Below are 17,851 nucleotides of genomic sequence, written 5' to 3'. Positions count from 1 at the left end.
GGATCCACAAACCTTTTTTCTTTTCTGCAGAGTCAGTCACAGTCTGTCATGGAGGACACAGAACACGGTGCAAGCAGACTCCCCATGACCTTCAGACCAAACTGCTCTACACAGCAGCCAAGCCATGACAGATAGGAGTCAAGACAATCCTTAGGAAAAGAACTGTGTACCCTGGCATGGATCTGCTTCAGAAGAAAGGGCAGCAAGTCCCAACCCCCGTCCCAGTCAAGTAACATGAACACCCAGGTACTGGTCTGTGTCAACTGGCAAGGGTGCCATTGGACATTGTAGAACATTTACGAGTGGCTGCTGGTTTCCTCACAGGTATGCACGCTTGCGTTTCAAGAAATGATAAAAGACAATGCTTGGCTGCTCTGTGTCCTCCTGCCTGTCCACAATAACGTGATGCAGAGCCCGCTTTTGAAGAGCTGTCTTCGTGAACATCGGAGTTAACACTACTTATGAGAGGAAAACAAGCTCCGTGTATTTTGTATTAAACCACCAGTAAAAAAAATGAAGACAATGTCATTATTTTCAAAATATAGAAAGCCAGTAGTTGAAATCATTTAGTAGTAAAAATTTTTTTCTACATATAACCTCATACGTGTAAAGAGTATCGGAATGATGCCTCAGCTATATTTGACTCTTGTTAGTTTAAGGGCTTCTCACTCAGGTAAGGCTTAGGAAAATGTCTCAGTGGTCAAGGTTCTGTGAAGTCTCATGCCCACTCTCACTCTCTATTTTGACTAGAAGACAGATACTACACTGGGATGTGACAGGTATTTTTTGTTTTTGTAGGAGAGTGCAGAACTGTTTAGAGTACATAAACTTAGCACGGAAAATACTAGTACATATAGAAAAGTGAACATTGGTACAAGCCTGTTTGCACAAAGTCCATCAAGATTGTCTTGATGAGGATCTTCACTTTGTGACCAAAAAAAACCTGGCATCCATGTACCGCTGCAGTCATGTCATCAGAAATAAAACCTATTACATGAGATATGGAAGATTCTTTAGAAATACTAACTCCTTCTCTAGCTAGTGAAGGCCAGAGTTAAATTGTTAAAATCACCATCCTCATCGTCCTCTTGAAAAACATGGCCCCAGTATGCTTTACAGCCAAATCAACAAACTGTCCCCTTACAATACAGCATGCCCCAAAGCCTTCTGAGTTTGGAATGTAGCACTGTATCGGGGATCCCATATGAGCCCTAAGGATCACAAGAAGCTTTCTTAGAAAAAAAAAAGAAAAAAGAAAGAAAAAAGTTCCAGTTGGATGAAACTGTTTTAGCAGTGTCTCAACTGAGTTCCTAAAACTGGAATTTCAGATATACAAGAGGACAGGAAACAGATAACTTGGTTTTTGTCTTTTTACATGTCCATATTGTATTTAAATGCAGCTACGATGTGTCAGCCAAAGATAAAGATAATAGGGTGGACAGGGCAGTTACCACCAGGACCAGCAGTGGGCTCAGACTGCAGCTTGGAGAGGCAGCCATTGATTTTGTGGTTATGTGGCTGGAAGCCCCAGCAAGACCATCCTTTTCGTAATCACGCTGTAAGAAAGAATGTTTTCATTATTACCCACTGCATGTGTTCGTTCTATCAAGGCATATTTTAACCGCACTCTTTCTCTCTCACTGCTCACCAAAGCTGACCGGGGATTTTACCCCCACTCCCAAGGTCCCCCAGCAACTGTGAAACATGGAACCATTCTCCTTCTGGGTACCAGTGACCGAGGAGGGATGCTTGCTGTCTCTCTCCATCATGAAGGAGGGCAGGAAGAATCATCTTGGGAAACTTGCCCAAGCAAGTATGAGTTCATGCAGAGATGGGTCACAAATCGCATTGGAGACTGGCAGAGAAGGCAGTAGCCTTTCCCTCCATTGGCTGGTTCAACCATGGACTTCATAGATGAAGGATCTTGCCCTGCTTTTCAGAGAGTCCCGACCAAAGCCCAGGCTCCCAAATTTCCAGTCAGCACAGCTGTCCTTCCCCAGGATTGATTCCTTCATCCCCATCCCTAGCACCTGCTCAATCCCATAATGCCACATCCCGCCACAATGAGCTATGATTGTGACAGAATCAACCACCCTCTCACTTGTAGATTGGGGAGTGTAATGCGGCCCGCCTTGGCTACTTCTGGGTTGCTGTGGAGGTCAAAGGACATCTGGTAAGGAGCGAGAGTTGTTATGTATCTTCTCTGTGCCAGATGAATTTATGTGACTGTGACCACAGAGATTATCATGGTACTGGGACAATGGTATTTGTACTGGTCCAGTTCTGAGATGAGGATCCTGGGGTCCACACTTGGTTCTCACTTTGGGCACTAGGATCTGAAGACTGCACCTGGCTCAAACGGCAGAGGGACATTGAGGGTGACTTAGATTTTTTCTGGACCTGAAACCTTGTTGTCTTTGAGCCCTTCACATCATATCCTGTTCCAGGGTCCCAAAGGCTCTGTTTCTATAAATGCAGGGAGACTCAGAAAGAAACAACTTACATCAGAAAGACAGAGGTGTGGACTTCCCGACATATTGGATTTCAGCTTCTGTGCCTGGAAAGAGACAAAAACGCACACACACAAAATCACTCATACATACTATGGAAGAGTAATTACTGATGATTAACTGTCTAGGACCGTGCCATTACAGAAATATGTGAGCCACAACTGTGAGCCCATATATAACTTAAATTTTTCTCGTAACCATGTAAGTGATAACAGGTGAAGAAAATTTTAATCACATTTTCTTTAACTCAATATATTACCATTTCAACATGTAATCAATATAAAAGATGATTAATGAGATACTTTACATTCTTTTATTTTCATACTAAATCTTCCAAATTTGGTGTGTTTGACATAGTACATCTCAGTTTGTACCCACCTCATTTCAAAGTCACTGCACAGGTTGCAAAAGAAAAAAATTTAAAGTCATTTACATTTTGAACTCATTTATAGTTCTGAAAGTTAATGTTTAGGAGCTGCCTTCTAGGTAAAAATGGTGCAATAAAAATCCACATTTATTAGTAATATAAAGATAGGTCTTCCTGAAGCTTGTGTGTTTGTTCATTTGTTTATTAGTTGTTCCAGTCCACAAACACTTACCAAGCTATTTTCCAGCGCTGGGCATACGGCAATATGACAGAAACAGATGTGGTCCTGGGCTCATGTGGCTGCCCTCTAGTGGGAAAACCACTCAGTGCTTGGGGGCTAAGGCACAGGGCAGGGACTCTTTCAGACAGGTCCCCTTCAGGAATAGTGAAGGGCATTACGGACCCCAGATCCATCCATCTTAAAACTGCTTTAGGTGGTCACAAAGCACCGAGCTGATCTCCCTGTGCTATGGGGCTGCTTCCCACTGGCTAACTATTCTACGTTTGGTAGCGTATACATGTCCATGCCACTCTCTCGCTTTGTCCCAGCTTACCCTTCCCCCTCCCCGTACCCTCAAGTCCATTCTCTAGTAGGTCTGTGTCTTTATTTCCGTCTTGCCCCTAGGTTCTTCATGACCTTTTTTTTTTTTTAGAATCCATATATATGTGTTAGCACACGGTATTTGTTTTTCTCTTTCTGACTTACTTCACTCTGTAGGACGGACTCTAGGTCCATCTACCTCACTACAAATAACTCAATTTCGTTTCTTTTTATGTCTGAGTAATATTCCATTGCATGTATGTGCCACATCTTCTTTATCCATTCATCTGTTGATGGACATTTAGGTTGCTTCCATGTCCTGGCTATTGTAAATAGAGCTGCAATGAACAATTTGGTACATGACTTTTTGAATTATGGTTTTCTCAGGATATATGCCCAGTAGTGGGATTGCTGGGTCATATGGTAGTTCTATTTTTAGTTTTTTAAGGAACCTCCATACTGTTCACCTAAAGGGGTGGGATAGGGAGGGTGGGAGGGAGGGAGACGCAAGAGGGAAGAGAGATGGGGACATATATATATGTATAACTGTTTCACTTAGTTATAAAGCAGAAACTAACACACCATTGTAAAGCAATTATACTCCAATAAAGATGTTTTAAAAAAATACATGTACATTACCTATGCAATACAAATAAATACATATTTTATTGAAAACTGCTTTAGGGCAGTTACAAGTTCCTGAGCTGTGAGGGCTTTAAGCTCCCTATTTCCTCACAAATGAAGCAAGTTTCCACTGGGTTTCTACCTGAGAACTGAGGTGGAGGGAAGGTTCCATTGCTCAAACAATTACAATAAAAACTGCTAACCCAGTGCAGCTCTCTTGTTTTGTAAAGGAAAACAAATTAGAGTGCAGAGAAGTTAAGTGACTTACCCAAGGGCACACAGTGAACTACTTTAGAGTCAAGATTTAGATAAGTCTCTGAAACTCCTGAATGGAACTGTGCTCTTTCCTGCTTTACAGTTTCTCCCAGGCAACCCTGGCATGCTTGGGTCTTCATGCTCCCCCTGCCCCCAAAATCCACACAAAGAATCCCTCCCATAGCCCCCTCCCCCTGAAACTAGGAGCCCTTTGGCGTCGAAAGACCAAGAACTCATTTGTCGACAGGATGACCCTGGTTAAGCAAAACACCTGAATCTAGGAGTATCTGAGCAACCAGCTCTGTGGGAATGCCCTGGCAGGCTGCCTACTGCAGGACAACGGTTGCAACTTGTTGAAGACGTGCTAGCCTGAAATGATAGCATGTTCACCCAAGGAGTAATTTATTGACCATAATGCTACGTGGGAGGTGTCATAACCTTTACCTCTATTTGCATATGCCCGCTGTGAATGTGAAATAGAAACCTTTAAACAGGTGTCAAGAAAAAGACACTGTGAAGCATCCCTGGGCTGTTCAAAGGTCACTAAATATTATGTATAAGAAGATCAGAGGGCAAATCAGAAGAGGAATTGAGCCTTACTCAAAAGCCTACTTTTAATCTATATTAATAGCAAATCTGGTCCATTGCATTGTAACCTGTAGAGAATAATGTGTAGAACTTTGCACGTTTTATTTCTGTTCAAGGTTGGAATTGTGCCAGACACCAAAATGGCCCTAAAACATCACATTCTGTCTTTTCTAGGCGGTAATCTACAAAAGACAACCCTCATTAAGGGCTGTTGCCTAACTAAGAAGTTCACTAAAACGTGCAGAGAAGGCAGCCTGACTTCTAGTCTGGGCCACATTATTTCTTCAAGTTGTTTCTGTTCTGTGCTGTGGTCACAGCTAAGCTCCACCTCAGTGTCCTAGACTGCAGTGCCCTCTAAGAGATCCAAGGGCTGGTAGGCCTCCTCCTACTTTGTTCTATATGATTAGCACCAGCATGCAGTGTATCACTCATCATCTATACCATCTGAGAGACTCACTAGCTACACTTAGTCACTTCAGGGACCTGTTAATGTACTAGTAAAATGCCCATCTATTACATGATTGTAAAGGGGGCTTCCACCAATGGACTAGAAAAGGTCTCTATCTTAAGCAATTTTCTTAAGGGGACTCTACATCAACATAGGTAGATTCTGGTCCTCAGTGGTCACTGAGAGTTCGACTTTGTACAGGATTAGAGTCACACAACCGGGCAGACGTGCTCTTGCCTCCCATCTGGGGATGGCTGGGATGACTGTTTGATCACATAAGAAAATACACTGAGACCAGCTCCAGGTCTGTGAAGGCTCTGGGATCTTCTTCCCCCAAAGCAGGCATCTTGTTGGCCTGTATCTAACACAAATAATCAACCTCTGGCTTTGTCTCCCTGTATCTCCACTGGCTTTACTTAAGGTGGAGGCAGCAGCTCCAAGCTCATCTGGCCTTGAGAACCATTCTGGTGGGCAGAACAGGACGAACCGCTGAGTGAATGTAACCGTGCACCACCAGGCCTCTGCAAAGGCTCTGAGAAAATGCCTTCTCTCCTGTCAACCCTTTTCCTAACCCAGCAGAAGCACCTAGCACTCCAGAGGCTTAGCGGTCCACGCACACTGGCCTCGAAAGCCTCTGCCTACATAGCGTATTAACACTGCTTCCCATTGAGAGGTCTGGGGGGCCGGGACACCCCCCAGAACTGCAGAGGCAAAGAAGAGTGGCCCCCCAGTTCCGCCAGAACTTTGCATGAACCACACTAACACCTGTGAGTGTGATTAGAAGGCAAAGAACAGATGTTAGTGGTTGTTGGAATAGCAGGCAGCACCTGGGTAAAAGAATCGAAGGGTTGCACATAGACATGAGATCTTTTAAAATCCTACACCAAACCTGGGGTATAATATTACAAAATGAGGGCCAGTGGGTCTGCTGCTTGGACTGAGTGGCATCAACTGGGTGTCCAGTGACTCTAAGGGTTCGTAAGCTGCAGATGGAGGGGCAGAGCCTGGGGATTCAGACCTACGTATGTCTAGCTGGCAGCATGCTTATAAGTCCTGTATTCAGCCTGAACCCCTCGGGTGACCACCGAGAGTCAGAAATCTACCTGTGCAGATCCAAAGTCCACTTAGGAAAATCTGGCTCTTAAAGCCCCTTGTTGAAGCCTGGACAACCTGCTGTTTCCACATTTTAAAGGCTTTTATCCTGAGCATTTTTTTAAAACATCAAGCTATCACTGTCTTGCTAGTCAGGCCTGATAAACGCAAGAAGATAAAATTATAGGGCATCTCTCACCTTCAACTATTGCAAAGAGTATTTACATATTTTAAACCTTGCCTCCGTTGATGAAAATTGGGACTGTCCCAGGAAAATTAAAGAAACAAAAAGAAAACCAAAACTTCTGAGATCTTGCAAAGGTATAAGGCAAGTTAGAAGCTGGAAGAGCACCATTGCCGAGCCCGAAACGGGGAAAACCAGGGGTGTAATAATGGAACAAGTCCGGTCTGCCAGCTCTACAGCCCTGCTCATTAAGAGGATAGGCAGGGGCCCAACATAGAGCCTGGCCAGCCCAGACCTATCTAGGCACCAAACCTTACAGTTTGTGGCTTTAAAGTATCGTATCTCATAAAAAGGAGAGAGGGATAAAGAAGAAGAGAAGAGAATGGATTTCAATTTTTCTAAAAGTCCATTTTAACCATTGTTACAGCACGTTGAAAAACGAATTATTTAACCCCTTTTATGAAAGTGGGTTTCATAACAGCTAACTCATAGTTATGCGGTTATAGGAGAAGCTGCCTGACTCGGAGTTGGGGGAAACACCACCACCAAAACACAGTACCACAAGGTTTTCATCTTGAGAAGGTGAAGAGGATACTGGAGAAACCATCCACAAACCAGTAGCTTTGCTGTCATTCTGGAAAACCAGGGAACTTGTTCTTTAGGCTTTTCATAAGCCTTGTCCCTGCAGCTCTCTCATGAAACTGTCACTGGCAGTAATCCCCAAGTCCAGGAATGTCACATAATAGAATTTCCATGGCACTGTAACTGTGGCCAGACCTCCCCAGGGCCTGGCACTAAAGGGTTAATAAATGCATTGGGTGCCGTTAACCTCTGTTACTCCCTTGCTTTCTACCCCTGTGATTAGCATCTGGAAAGCCTGCCTGGTGCCGACCACTCTCCAGTACAGAATGCCCAGGCACACGTACAGTTCATAGCTCTCAGTCAAGCCAACTCATCGGGCACCGTGTACACGGCACGTTCTGCCCGCGGTGGGTTCTCCCCGAGCCTCAGGTCAGGTCAGGCTCTGGAGCTGCACACTTGCTCTGCTTATGGAATTGGAGACTTAATAGTGTACCCACTTGCAGTCTGGCCTTTGCTGCCCCAGGACTCCATTTCTGTAGAGAAGCCAGTGTTTAATCTTGGGTTTTTAGGCAGCTGGCAGCCAGCAGGGCATATGGGACATTTCTCTCTCCTCCATGTATAAGAAAAGCCAGTTTCTGCTCTACCTCCAGCAAATAAAACCAGAGGAAGTTGCTCAATCCAGTAGCAACAGATTGTCCAGGCCGCAGCCAAATGGTCATAATTAATGATGCTTCTGCTTCTCTTCTCCCTTTACTGATTAGAGAGGTTTGCTATATTAAGAACCTGTTTGCTTAATGACAGAATACAAGCAAGAAACAGAAATCCACAGACTGTAAAACGCAATCAACTTTGCTCTCCAGTACTGAGTACCGAGCTGCATCTATCACCCTTGTCAATATCAGTTTATCAGCATACAGCCTCTTCTGCAGCATCAACTGGACCTTTGCTAGGGAAAACCATTGCATGAGTTCTTTCCAAAATAGTCCAGAACTCAAAGCCATTTCTCCGTTTAAATCTACGCATCTTACATTTTCTTGTAAGGCAAAACATAAGAAGGCTGTCTACCTGATTTGAAGGATAACGTATTACTTTCTCATTTTTCACTTTGCATTTTAATAAAATAGATTCACCAGATTATAGACTTTTATGAGTAGAACTTACTACATAACAATTCTGTTCTGCACTAGACACATATTTGCCCAAATTAATTTCTACACACACAAAAAAGACAGAAAAAAGAAGTTGCCTGCTTAGTGAATCCAAGCTAAGGAATGGTCGTGTGCTCAGTGCGCTGTAGTCTTATACTCTTTTCAGCTTTTCGGATTTCGCCTGTTGGATTTGGGAGAGCCAGGGGAGGTTTTATTTCTGGTCTGGTCACAAGCAATTGGCCAGTCTTTCTAAAATCCTTGTCACTGTCTATTTTGAAACTCAACTTCCCGGTGAGTTTTGCTTTTCCTGTGAACTGGGTAGCAACCACTGGTCTGAATAATGTGTAGTCAAGTCAGTGCTTAAAACAAGTGGACACATAAATAAGGTCTACGCTGAGCCGCTGGGCGAGGGTGTTTGTCTCTCAGAGCCTGTGTTTGGCTCTGTTTCCTCTAAGTCGATTTCTGCCAGCCCCATGGGCTCTGGCACAGGCTGGGGAGGGGCTGAGGGGCTATGAGGAGGGACAGAGTGAGATGTGGGTGGTGATAATTCTTGGGCAGCTTTCCTACCATGTCTCATCTACCTTCTCCCTCCAAGACACTGTGTCTACATATTACCTGAACCTCAGCCAAAAGGCTTTCATTACATTAATCTCTAAGAAGACCTTGTAAAGATGTTTCACCCTGCACAGGTTTGGGAAGGCCCACTGGGTACCAAGTTTAGTTAGTCTGGCAGGCTCTGGGCAGGTCGAGCCTGGTCATAAAAAGGGGTGGGGAGAGGACTGGAGGCCTGAAGTCATGCTTCCTTAGCCCAAGGAAGCACAGGCTCAGATCCCAGATGTGCTGTTTAGACAAGGCCTCCATGAGGTGAGGCCAGATTTTGAGTGTGTTGTGTGTGTGTGTGTGTGTGTGTGGTGTGTGTGGGTGTGTGTGTGTGTGTGTGTGTGTGTGTGTGTGTGTGTGTGTGTGTGTGGTGTTCGTAGCCTTAAAGGTGATATGGTTTCCTGTTCTAGAGTCTAGAAGGTCTTGGATTCCTGGCACCTGTGAGTTGTTACAAGTTTAACAGTGCAATTTAGCTTGAGCTTAGGGCCAAGCCTAGAATAGAAACTTTTTTACCTGACGGCACTGGGGGCTGGGCCCTTAGGTCATTGGTCAATTGAGAAATGACGTTAAAGAGCAAAATCATTAAATCACTTAAAAATTACACATTTGTATCCAATTTTTTAATTTAGAAGCTTCTTCTTTTTTTTTTTTTTTTTTTTTTTTTTTTTTTGGTGGTCCGGGGGCCTCTCACTGCCGCGGCCCCTCCCGTCGTGGAGGACAGGCTCCGGACGCACAGGCTCAGTGGCCACGGCTCATGGGCCCAGCCGCTCTGCAGCATGTGGGATCCTCCCGGACCGGGGCATGAACCCGTGTCCCCTGCATCGGCAGGTGGGATCTCAACCACTGCGCCACCAGGGAAGCCCCTTAAAAAAGGTTTTTAAAGAAAGAGTTTGCTGATTGGAATTCCCTGGCTTATGTTCTGCACAAGCTACGCCTATCATTTACAATCTACAATTTCCAGTTTTTGTTTCCTTAAAACAGGAATGGCATTTGTTTGACACCCACTGAGGAATCTCAGTGCAGAATCTTTCTACATTTTTACAATTTTTCTCAGTCTTTTAGAGTTGTCTGGGCCACACCTAACCAAAGGCATTTTTTTTAAAGGAATTTGAACTTTTCTAATGTATTCAACCTAGTTTTCATTGAAACAACTTTCTTTCTTTTGTGCTCCTATTTCAATCATCCATGTACTATTTAATTAAATTATGTAAGCAAAATACCAACTACAACAGCACCCAAAGGTTTGAGAACAAATGCTCCTGAATCTTTTAAACCTGTGCCTCCATTGGAGACAGGAAGGGGCCCAGGTAAGCAGAAGGAGAGAGCCCACTAGCTTGGGGCATTCAGCCTGCCTTGGGCATTGGATGTTTACAGGGGAATGGCAGAGAGGTTGGCTTCTGTGGTGAGTTGGTGACATGAGGGTCAGTTAAGAGAGCTTCTACTATGATTTAGAACTTGCTCTTGGTACCAGATTGACTGATAAGGTATGCTAACAAGACCACAGGTTAGGGAGGTCCTGGTCCTAGCTTTTCAACCATCACCTCTAATTACAATAACCCCCGCCCTACTACTGCCTACCTCACAGAGTTGTTGTGCGAATCAAACGTGATACTCGGGGTGGAAGTCCTTTTAAAATCCAAGTTGCTGTTGATGATCTCTTAGCCTCTCTGCGGTCCCTATACTGGATGTTCTTGGATTCAGGCAGGGGTGTGAAAAATACAAAAGATTAAGCTAGTTTGGCTTGTGATAATGTGATACTGAATAGAACTGGCTCATGATCTTCTTTCCTCGGATTTAAAAATGAAGGCAGTGAAAGAGATACAGTCCTGTAAGATATATCAACGGTCCTCCATTAGCTAAGCAGTCCCTCAGGCTTGCCTGTCAGTCTCCCGCACACCATAAAAGGATGGCTGCAGCCCTGCGCTTGTAATTTAACACTAATGGCAGGATGGCAAGTAGCGCTGTGCGCAGACACTGTCTACAGCAGGGAGCTTACCAGGGCGCTTGGGCTGTGGCCTTTCTTCCTTCCCTTCCTCCACAGGGTCATCTTACATCTATTTTGCTTTTCCCCAAGTTGGGGCGAACACAGGTTGCCAACTACATTAGAGAACTGTGTGTTTTCGTTCATGGTTAACTTGCTTGATTAGTAAACTATTCATACAAGAAGCAATTACGAGCTGCATTTTAGAAAATTACGCCCAGTTAACAATAAGATTATGCCAAACACTGTGTGAAAGATGTTTTAGTTTGGGGTGGGGGAGGGGTTTTGTAGAGCAAGCATTCAGTGATCTTGGTGTAATGGTAACTAGGGGGATGGCCCTAAAAGGAAACATTTGTTTTCTCAAAACGTGCATTTGGAAATGCAAGTGTGCAGAGGGCAGCAGGAAAGATTCATCGTGGTCCCTGACGAGAAGTGCACGAAGCCGATCTCATCAGACATGCACCCTCATCACCATCAGATAATATTTATTAAGCCTCTCATTCTCTTGTGCATTTATGTGCAGCTGAGAGCAGCCCTGTAATGGCTCTGTGACTTATGGTGGTAACTAAGGTTTGATATAAAATGCCAGGTCTGGAGACAGCACGGACCCAGGGCTTTTGTTCACTCTCTGGGTGGGAAGACGGAGCACCTGTGGTGCTGCAAGAAACAAGGGGAAAGCAAAAAATTTAAAAACTTTAAAAAAATGTACTTTTAGTAGACAGAGAAAAATATTCAAGAAAATAGAGGAAAACCAAATAGACTAATAGTGATAATGACCGTGACGATTACTCTTAAGAATAGCCTCCACTGGTAATGATCCCGTCCGCATTTTACTGAATACTCCCCAAGGACTCATATGACTTTCTGAGGGGGGGTACTCCCCTTTTGTACAGATCAGGAAGCAGGGGTTTCAGAGAGGTCGGGACCTGCCCGAGTTTCCACAGCCCAGAGCGGCTGCGCTGAGATTTGAAGCTCTTTGACTTCAGCCTCTTCGACTCTAAAGCCCACGCATACTGACTCTGCCAGATACGGTACCATTATCTCTCATAATCCTTAGATCAACCCTTAGAATAATAAGGGTGATAAGCCCGGGGTCACACAGCCAGCATGCACAGAGCCAGCTGAGGCAGCCTAGAATCAACCCAAGGAGTCAGAGGTCAAGCCAGGGCTGGTGATTTTCACTCCCCCGACAGCCTCCACAGATGAGCACCCCGCATGTCATATCTGAGGTCCCTGCAGCCCTCAGGGTGGCAGGGGACAGCCACCCTGGGGAAAATTCCCGCAATGTCTTCTCAGTGCCCACCATCCTACGCTTCCTCTCTAGCCTGGTCCACGACGTGACTCCTCTTGGGCCTCAAATCTGAGGAGCACACGGGAGGGGAGCCCTTCATTGAACCTCACCCCCAAGAGAACCAGAGCCATTTTCCTCCCACAACTGTGCTCCACGGCTCAAGCGCACGGCAGAGTCTATTATTCAGGGAAGCGCGGTTGGTTAGAAGTCCTAAGGATAAAAGGTCAGTAGGGGATACAAGAAATTGGATTTATTTATAGTATGTGATCTAAGTGTGCTCAGAGGTATTCTCGTAGGTTGCCCAGAACGAGAGCATGTTTATAGCCAAGATGGTGCAGACGTCCTATTCCTTTTTATTAAGCATGTTTATTATGCAGCAATTGGGTTAAGCGATTGTCCAACTGCTGAATTACTATCCCTCTGATGGGCCAGCCTCACTACCCTCTGGACCACAGGGGCGGGTGTCCTAATGGCTTTTCCCGAAATGCACTGAGGGGGCCTGGTCTTCCCGTCCCCATCCTTAAGTGGTTATTCTCACTTTTTGAGAAAAGTAGAAGGAAAAAAAAAAAAAGTTTAGGAGAAGACATCAAAAAAGGGTGATCATAAAAATTGTTTCAACCACAGGGTCCACACCCTATACAGCACCCAAGTTCATTTTCCAGATGAATTTTGGGATAAAAGTCATCAAATTGTCCCTCAGTACTCAGGCTCCTTCTGTCTCATGGTCAGCAGAGATGAACCAGGAGGATAAAATAATGATAAAAAGTTACTGTGCTGGAGGCTCAGTTACTATGCTGAAGAATTTTAATTTGTTTAATTATCACAACCCTCCCAGGTGGTTGTGTTCATTATTCCCACATTGCAGACAACAAACCCAAGGATTAAGGAGATGAAACTACTCTCCATTGTAGACCACAGGAAGCCTTGATTTTATCGTAGAGAGAAGTCTGGTCCTTCAGTATTTTCTACTCTTAAACACAACAGCCTTTTTCCTAAAAAAGCAACTTTGAGAAATAACCATGCCACTGTTTGCCTACTGTCTGCACGATCCCTTGTCAAGCGTCGGAACAGCAAGGCTTGAGTTATATGACCTGAAAGTGAGCTTGGTTTTGGAGTAAAACAAATGATGGTGCTGCCTTGACTCTCCAAAGGAACTCAGAATCACTAAGTGCTACGTTCACCCTGATATAACGTAGGGGGTGCCGTGTGCTGGGGCCGGGAATAGGTGCAGACAACAGCTGAAGCCTGGAGCAAATGCCTGTCCCTGGGCAGCAAGAATACCCTCCAGCTGTGGCCTCATTGCTGAGATGACCGTGACCTGGCAAAAGATACCCAAATGCTGTTGGGATGCACAGCCTTATGTTGTTCTTAAGCAACACCAAACTTCAACTAGAAATTCTCTGGAGCTGACTAAGAAGGGTGAGGCAACTAGAACCCCGTGTCATCTTGGGGTGATGCAGGAGAGGGGCTGCAGCCCCTGCCGGTGACCTCTCCCGTGCTTTCTTCTCAGGCGGGCAGCTCAGAGCCAGCCTCCCCGCCACCCACATCACAGACACAGCTGCATGTAACACAAAGCAGAAACGGACTGTGGGCCCCAAGTCCCTGGACTGCACCTTAAAGAGGAAGGAGCCCAGCCACATGGGACTTCCTCTGACTGTTGCCGTTTCTCTGTAACAGAAACAGGGCTCTGAGCCAGAGCTGGCTCGCTGAAGAATCTCACTGCACCCAAGGATCCTGGGACCGCATCCCCAAGGTATGCTCCATAAGTTCCATGGTTACCGTGTTTGTGTACCTGGTTCGGGGCCTCCTATTTATTGACTTTAGTGGTCTGACAATACACCCCGGAAAATCCCAGAAATATAATACCGTGAATTACAATTCCAGTGACAAGATGACACAGTGCCTTCTCCCTGATGCTATATGCCAACACTTTTATTAAGCGTAACGATAGTGTACAATTATATGATAACGTAGGCCTCCCCATTTTGCCACTTACTTCACAGAATGGTGACGTAGGGGTTAATTGGAGGCATAGATAAGAGACCTGATTAGAGTTAAGAGTTGGGGTTGAAGTGGTGAGAACAGGGGGCCATTTGTAAAATAAAGAACCTTCTTAAGAGAAAACCAATTCACTCCCTGTTCCTACTGAAGCTCTTCTGACCTGGCTGCTGTTCACCCTGTGGGGGCAATAGGCTTATTCGAGCTCTAGGAGATTAGGGATAAAAGAGGTAAGTTGGGTAAATATTCTTTCTGTATCTCCAAAATCTAGGTGAGAACCTGGCACTTGCCTCTGATGCATTATTTGGATGAATAGGTGGATGGAGAAATGGGAGTACCTCAGCCTACCCTCAGTTTTCTTTGGCAAAATATTCCTTTGTGTTCCCTTTCAAGTGCTTCAGGTATTCATATTTATAAACAAAAACAAAATCCCCCAAATATAGAGCTATTCTTCTTTCTTCATAGAACTACGGAGAAATTACATGGATAATATTTTTGAGTGCTTTGGGAGGCCTTTTATTCAAAGCAGTGGTGGTCCAATGTGAAAATCTTACAGAACAGGGACTATTTCTATTTTTACTGCTTTCTGCTAATATCTAGCACTCTCACTTGAATACTTGGACAGTTCATAATACTACTTAATTATGAAAATGCAGTAAATATTGTTGTTCCCTAAAGATATGGCTATCAGTAATAGAGGATTTAACCCAATAAAGTACTGGCATATCTGATAGAGTAAAAGACAGCATTCATTTGACCAGCCTTTTCAAGATCATGTAAAAGAAAAAAAAAAAAAAAAAAGAGGAAAAAAGAAAAATTATAACTCAGAGATACTGCACTCCACGTGCTTAATTTGCAGGGCTTTGTGGTTGAGAAAAATAGATGCCGCGATCTGCCTTTGTCGAAAAGGTGACATTTGGGTTCATTAAAGGTGTACAATAGATTTTCATAAAGGCTATTTTTCTAAGTCATTAAATTGGTTTTTAGGAACTTTACACTCTCCTTCATTTGAACAATTATTAAACTGTAAAATAGAATTGTACAATTGCTAAAACCGTAATCTGAAAATTTACAGCCAGGTATAAAATGCTGTATTATTAAACTATAATGAAGATGCTCAAGCCCATTACAACTTTTTAAATGAATTATAAAACCCTTTACTGCTGGTAAAATATCTTAAATTACAGTATTGTGTATTCTAACAATATGTTGAACCAAAGTTTGCTACAATGCAAATATGCCACTCACAAAGAAACCGTTACTTGAATTAAGTCTGCAGAAGCCCGAAATCTGATAGCATCTGATTCAGCAAGGCAGACAACACCTGAAGTTTGCAGGCTGGGTGAGATAGCTGGTCCCCTGAGGGAGGTGCCTTTCCCCACATTCCTTCCACCACAGAACCAGCCAACAGTCAGAGCCTCTCATATTCAAAGGCTGTACAGGTGACACTTAGCAGGGCCCTGGGGATTGAGGAAATGCTTCTGGTAATAGCAATATTCTCCCCTTAAAGTCACCCCATAGGTGAGATTTTTTAAATGTCAGATGTTTAGTTGCTGAGTACCTGCCACTTACATGTATGTTACGGGCTGTATGGTGTCCCTCAAAAATTCATAAGTTGAAGTCCTAACCTTTAGTACCTCAGGGTGTGACTGACTATGGATGGAGACAGGGTCTTTAAAGAGGTGATTAAGTTATAATGAGGTCATTAGGGCAGGCCCTCATCCAATCTGACTGGTATCCTTATACAAAGAGGAAATTTGGACACACAGACACCAGGGTGCACACACACAGAAGAAAGGCCATGTGAGGACACAGCAAGAAGGCAGCCATCTGCAAGCCAAGGAGAGAGGCCTCAGGAGAAACCAAACCTGTTGACACCTTGACCTTGGGTTTCCAGCCTCCAAAACTGTGAGAAATACATTTCTGTTGTTTTAGCCACCCAGTTATGGTACTTTGTTATGGCAGCCCCAGCAAACGAATATAATGTATGACACTGCACTCTGTGATATAGGGTGATATGCATATGTACCTGCTAGGAAGCCGGGCCTCCGAGACGAAATTCCTGTTTTTTGGTACCAGTTATACCCTGCAAGTTTCCATTTCCAATAGGGTTTGAATACACAGCTGAAAATGCCTTTTGGCATCCTGGACTGTATGGCAGCCTTAAGAGAGTAATACCCAATTTTGAGCTCTGAATTCAAGCACTCTCCTGGATGAAGGGCTTTGAAAACACTCTATAAGCAGTTATTTCAAAAAGTGTTTTTACAACAGCCTATTTCCTCCCAGGGCTAACACGGGTGGATTCTGGGATGTAGCTTCCCTCTGAGCTCATCCGCTGGCACCTAAAGCCAGGAAGATTAAATCCCAGGAGGCCACTGTCAGTCTCTCCATTGCTGCGAGTAGCTGGGCCCATCACACAGGGCCCCAGGGCCACTTGGCAGGCTGGTCCTGAGCTCCGTCAGGAGGCTGCCAGGGGAGCCCAGAAGCAGCCTGGGTGGTGTGCCCTGTGGCTTCGCACTTCTGCTAACGTAAGACCCTCCCACAGCTCATTTCTCCCAGGACTTAAACTCGCTCTAAGCAGGAGAGCATTATGCGAAGGAAATGCTAGGTATAGCCAAGATTTGGAATTTTCTTTATGAAACGAAAACAACAGTGGGTGCTAGAAAACACTGTGGATTACACAGAAATGATGGCAACCTCACAGAAACCATAAACCAAATGCCACAAAAAACATGCTGCACCAAGACCATTTTCTTAAACAAAAGGCCCAGGAAACGGCATCTAGAAGCCACAATCATTTAGATTCAGTGCATGTGCTAAAGGCTCAGTGCTGATCTGTCTGGTCAGCCGTCAATCTCAGCCCCTCCTAAAACTCCCCCATCCTCAAAGTCCTTGCATGAGAAACCCAGGTGTGGTTTGGTATAAGCACTTCCATCTACTGTGGTCGTCCAGCAAAAGTCTCCTTTGACATGTCACCTGCAGGGTACTCATCTGGGATGCTGGATGCAGACAGGGTGAGGGTGGGAGGTTCCGAAGGCCGCGGACTCCTGCGGGCCCCTGTATTAAGGGAACCTGGTCAAGAGCCTCGGTTAACACCACGTATAAGTCTCTACCCCGGGTGTCACTCTGAGGGGAGTGCTGCCTTGGGGAAATTAATTTAAGTGTCCCCAGTTGGGCATCACGTGGTCACCAGAGCCCCGTTTCATTGTTCGCGCTGGCACGAATTAGGAAAGATTTGGTCCAATGCACCCGTCTACTCTTCAATCTCCTGAAGCCCCTCCAGGGAGAAGGAAACCTGAAAAGACTCTTACATGCCTCCATTTTCCATGTTGGCAGAAAGAAAAGGGGGTTTTTGAGGCAGCACTCGTTTCCCAGGCAGTGGTCTTCAACCAGGGGCGATTTTGTCCTGCAGGGGACGTTTGCTGTGTGGCGGGACATCTTTGGTTATCACAGTCGGGGAAAGGGGCTCCTGGCATCTAGAGGGTAGAGGCCGGGGTGCTGATCAACATCCTACAAGGCACAGGGCAGCCCCACAACAAAGAATTACCAGGCCAAAGGGCAGTGGGGCTGAGGTTGAGTAAGCCTGATCTGGAGATCCGTTCAGTTCATAGCCAAGAAGTCACTAAACAACCTTTATTGAAG

At 44.9% G+C, this 17,851-nt stretch overlaps 1 protein-coding gene across 2 annotated transcripts in view; it reads right to left on the bottom strand.

Moving 5' to 3' along the window:
• Window positions 1-778: 778 nt before the first annotated feature.
• The window catches only part of GFRA1 (GDNF family receptor alpha 1), a 211,820-nt gene continuing 194,747 nt past the window's right edge, over window positions 779-17,851 (bottom strand). The window contains exons 10-11 of one of the 2 annotated variants that reach the window (XM_007469604.1): window positions 2,504-2,557; window positions 779-1,556 (exon numbers count right to left, since the gene is read on the bottom strand). In XM_007469604.1, coding sequence (XP_007469666.1) covers window positions 1,401-1,556; window positions 2,504-2,557 — 210 coding nt within the window. In that variant the 3' untranslated portion in view covers window positions 779-1,400. The remainder of the gene's footprint in view (window positions 1,557-2,503; window positions 2,558-17,851) is intronic. The other variant, XM_007469605.1, reaches the window with a different exon arrangement.

The sequence above is a fragment of the Lipotes vexillifer genome, unplaced genomic scaffold, assembly GCF_000442215.2.
Source record: "Lipotes vexillifer unplaced genomic scaffold, Lipotes_vexillifer_v1.1 scaffold240, whole genome shotgun sequence".
NCBI classification, from domain to species: Eukaryota; Metazoa; Chordata; class Mammalia; order Artiodactyla; family Lipotidae; genus Lipotes; species Lipotes vexillifer.
Note: the sequence above shows the minus strand (reverse complement) of the source record. Positions and strands in the feature narration are given on the sequence as shown.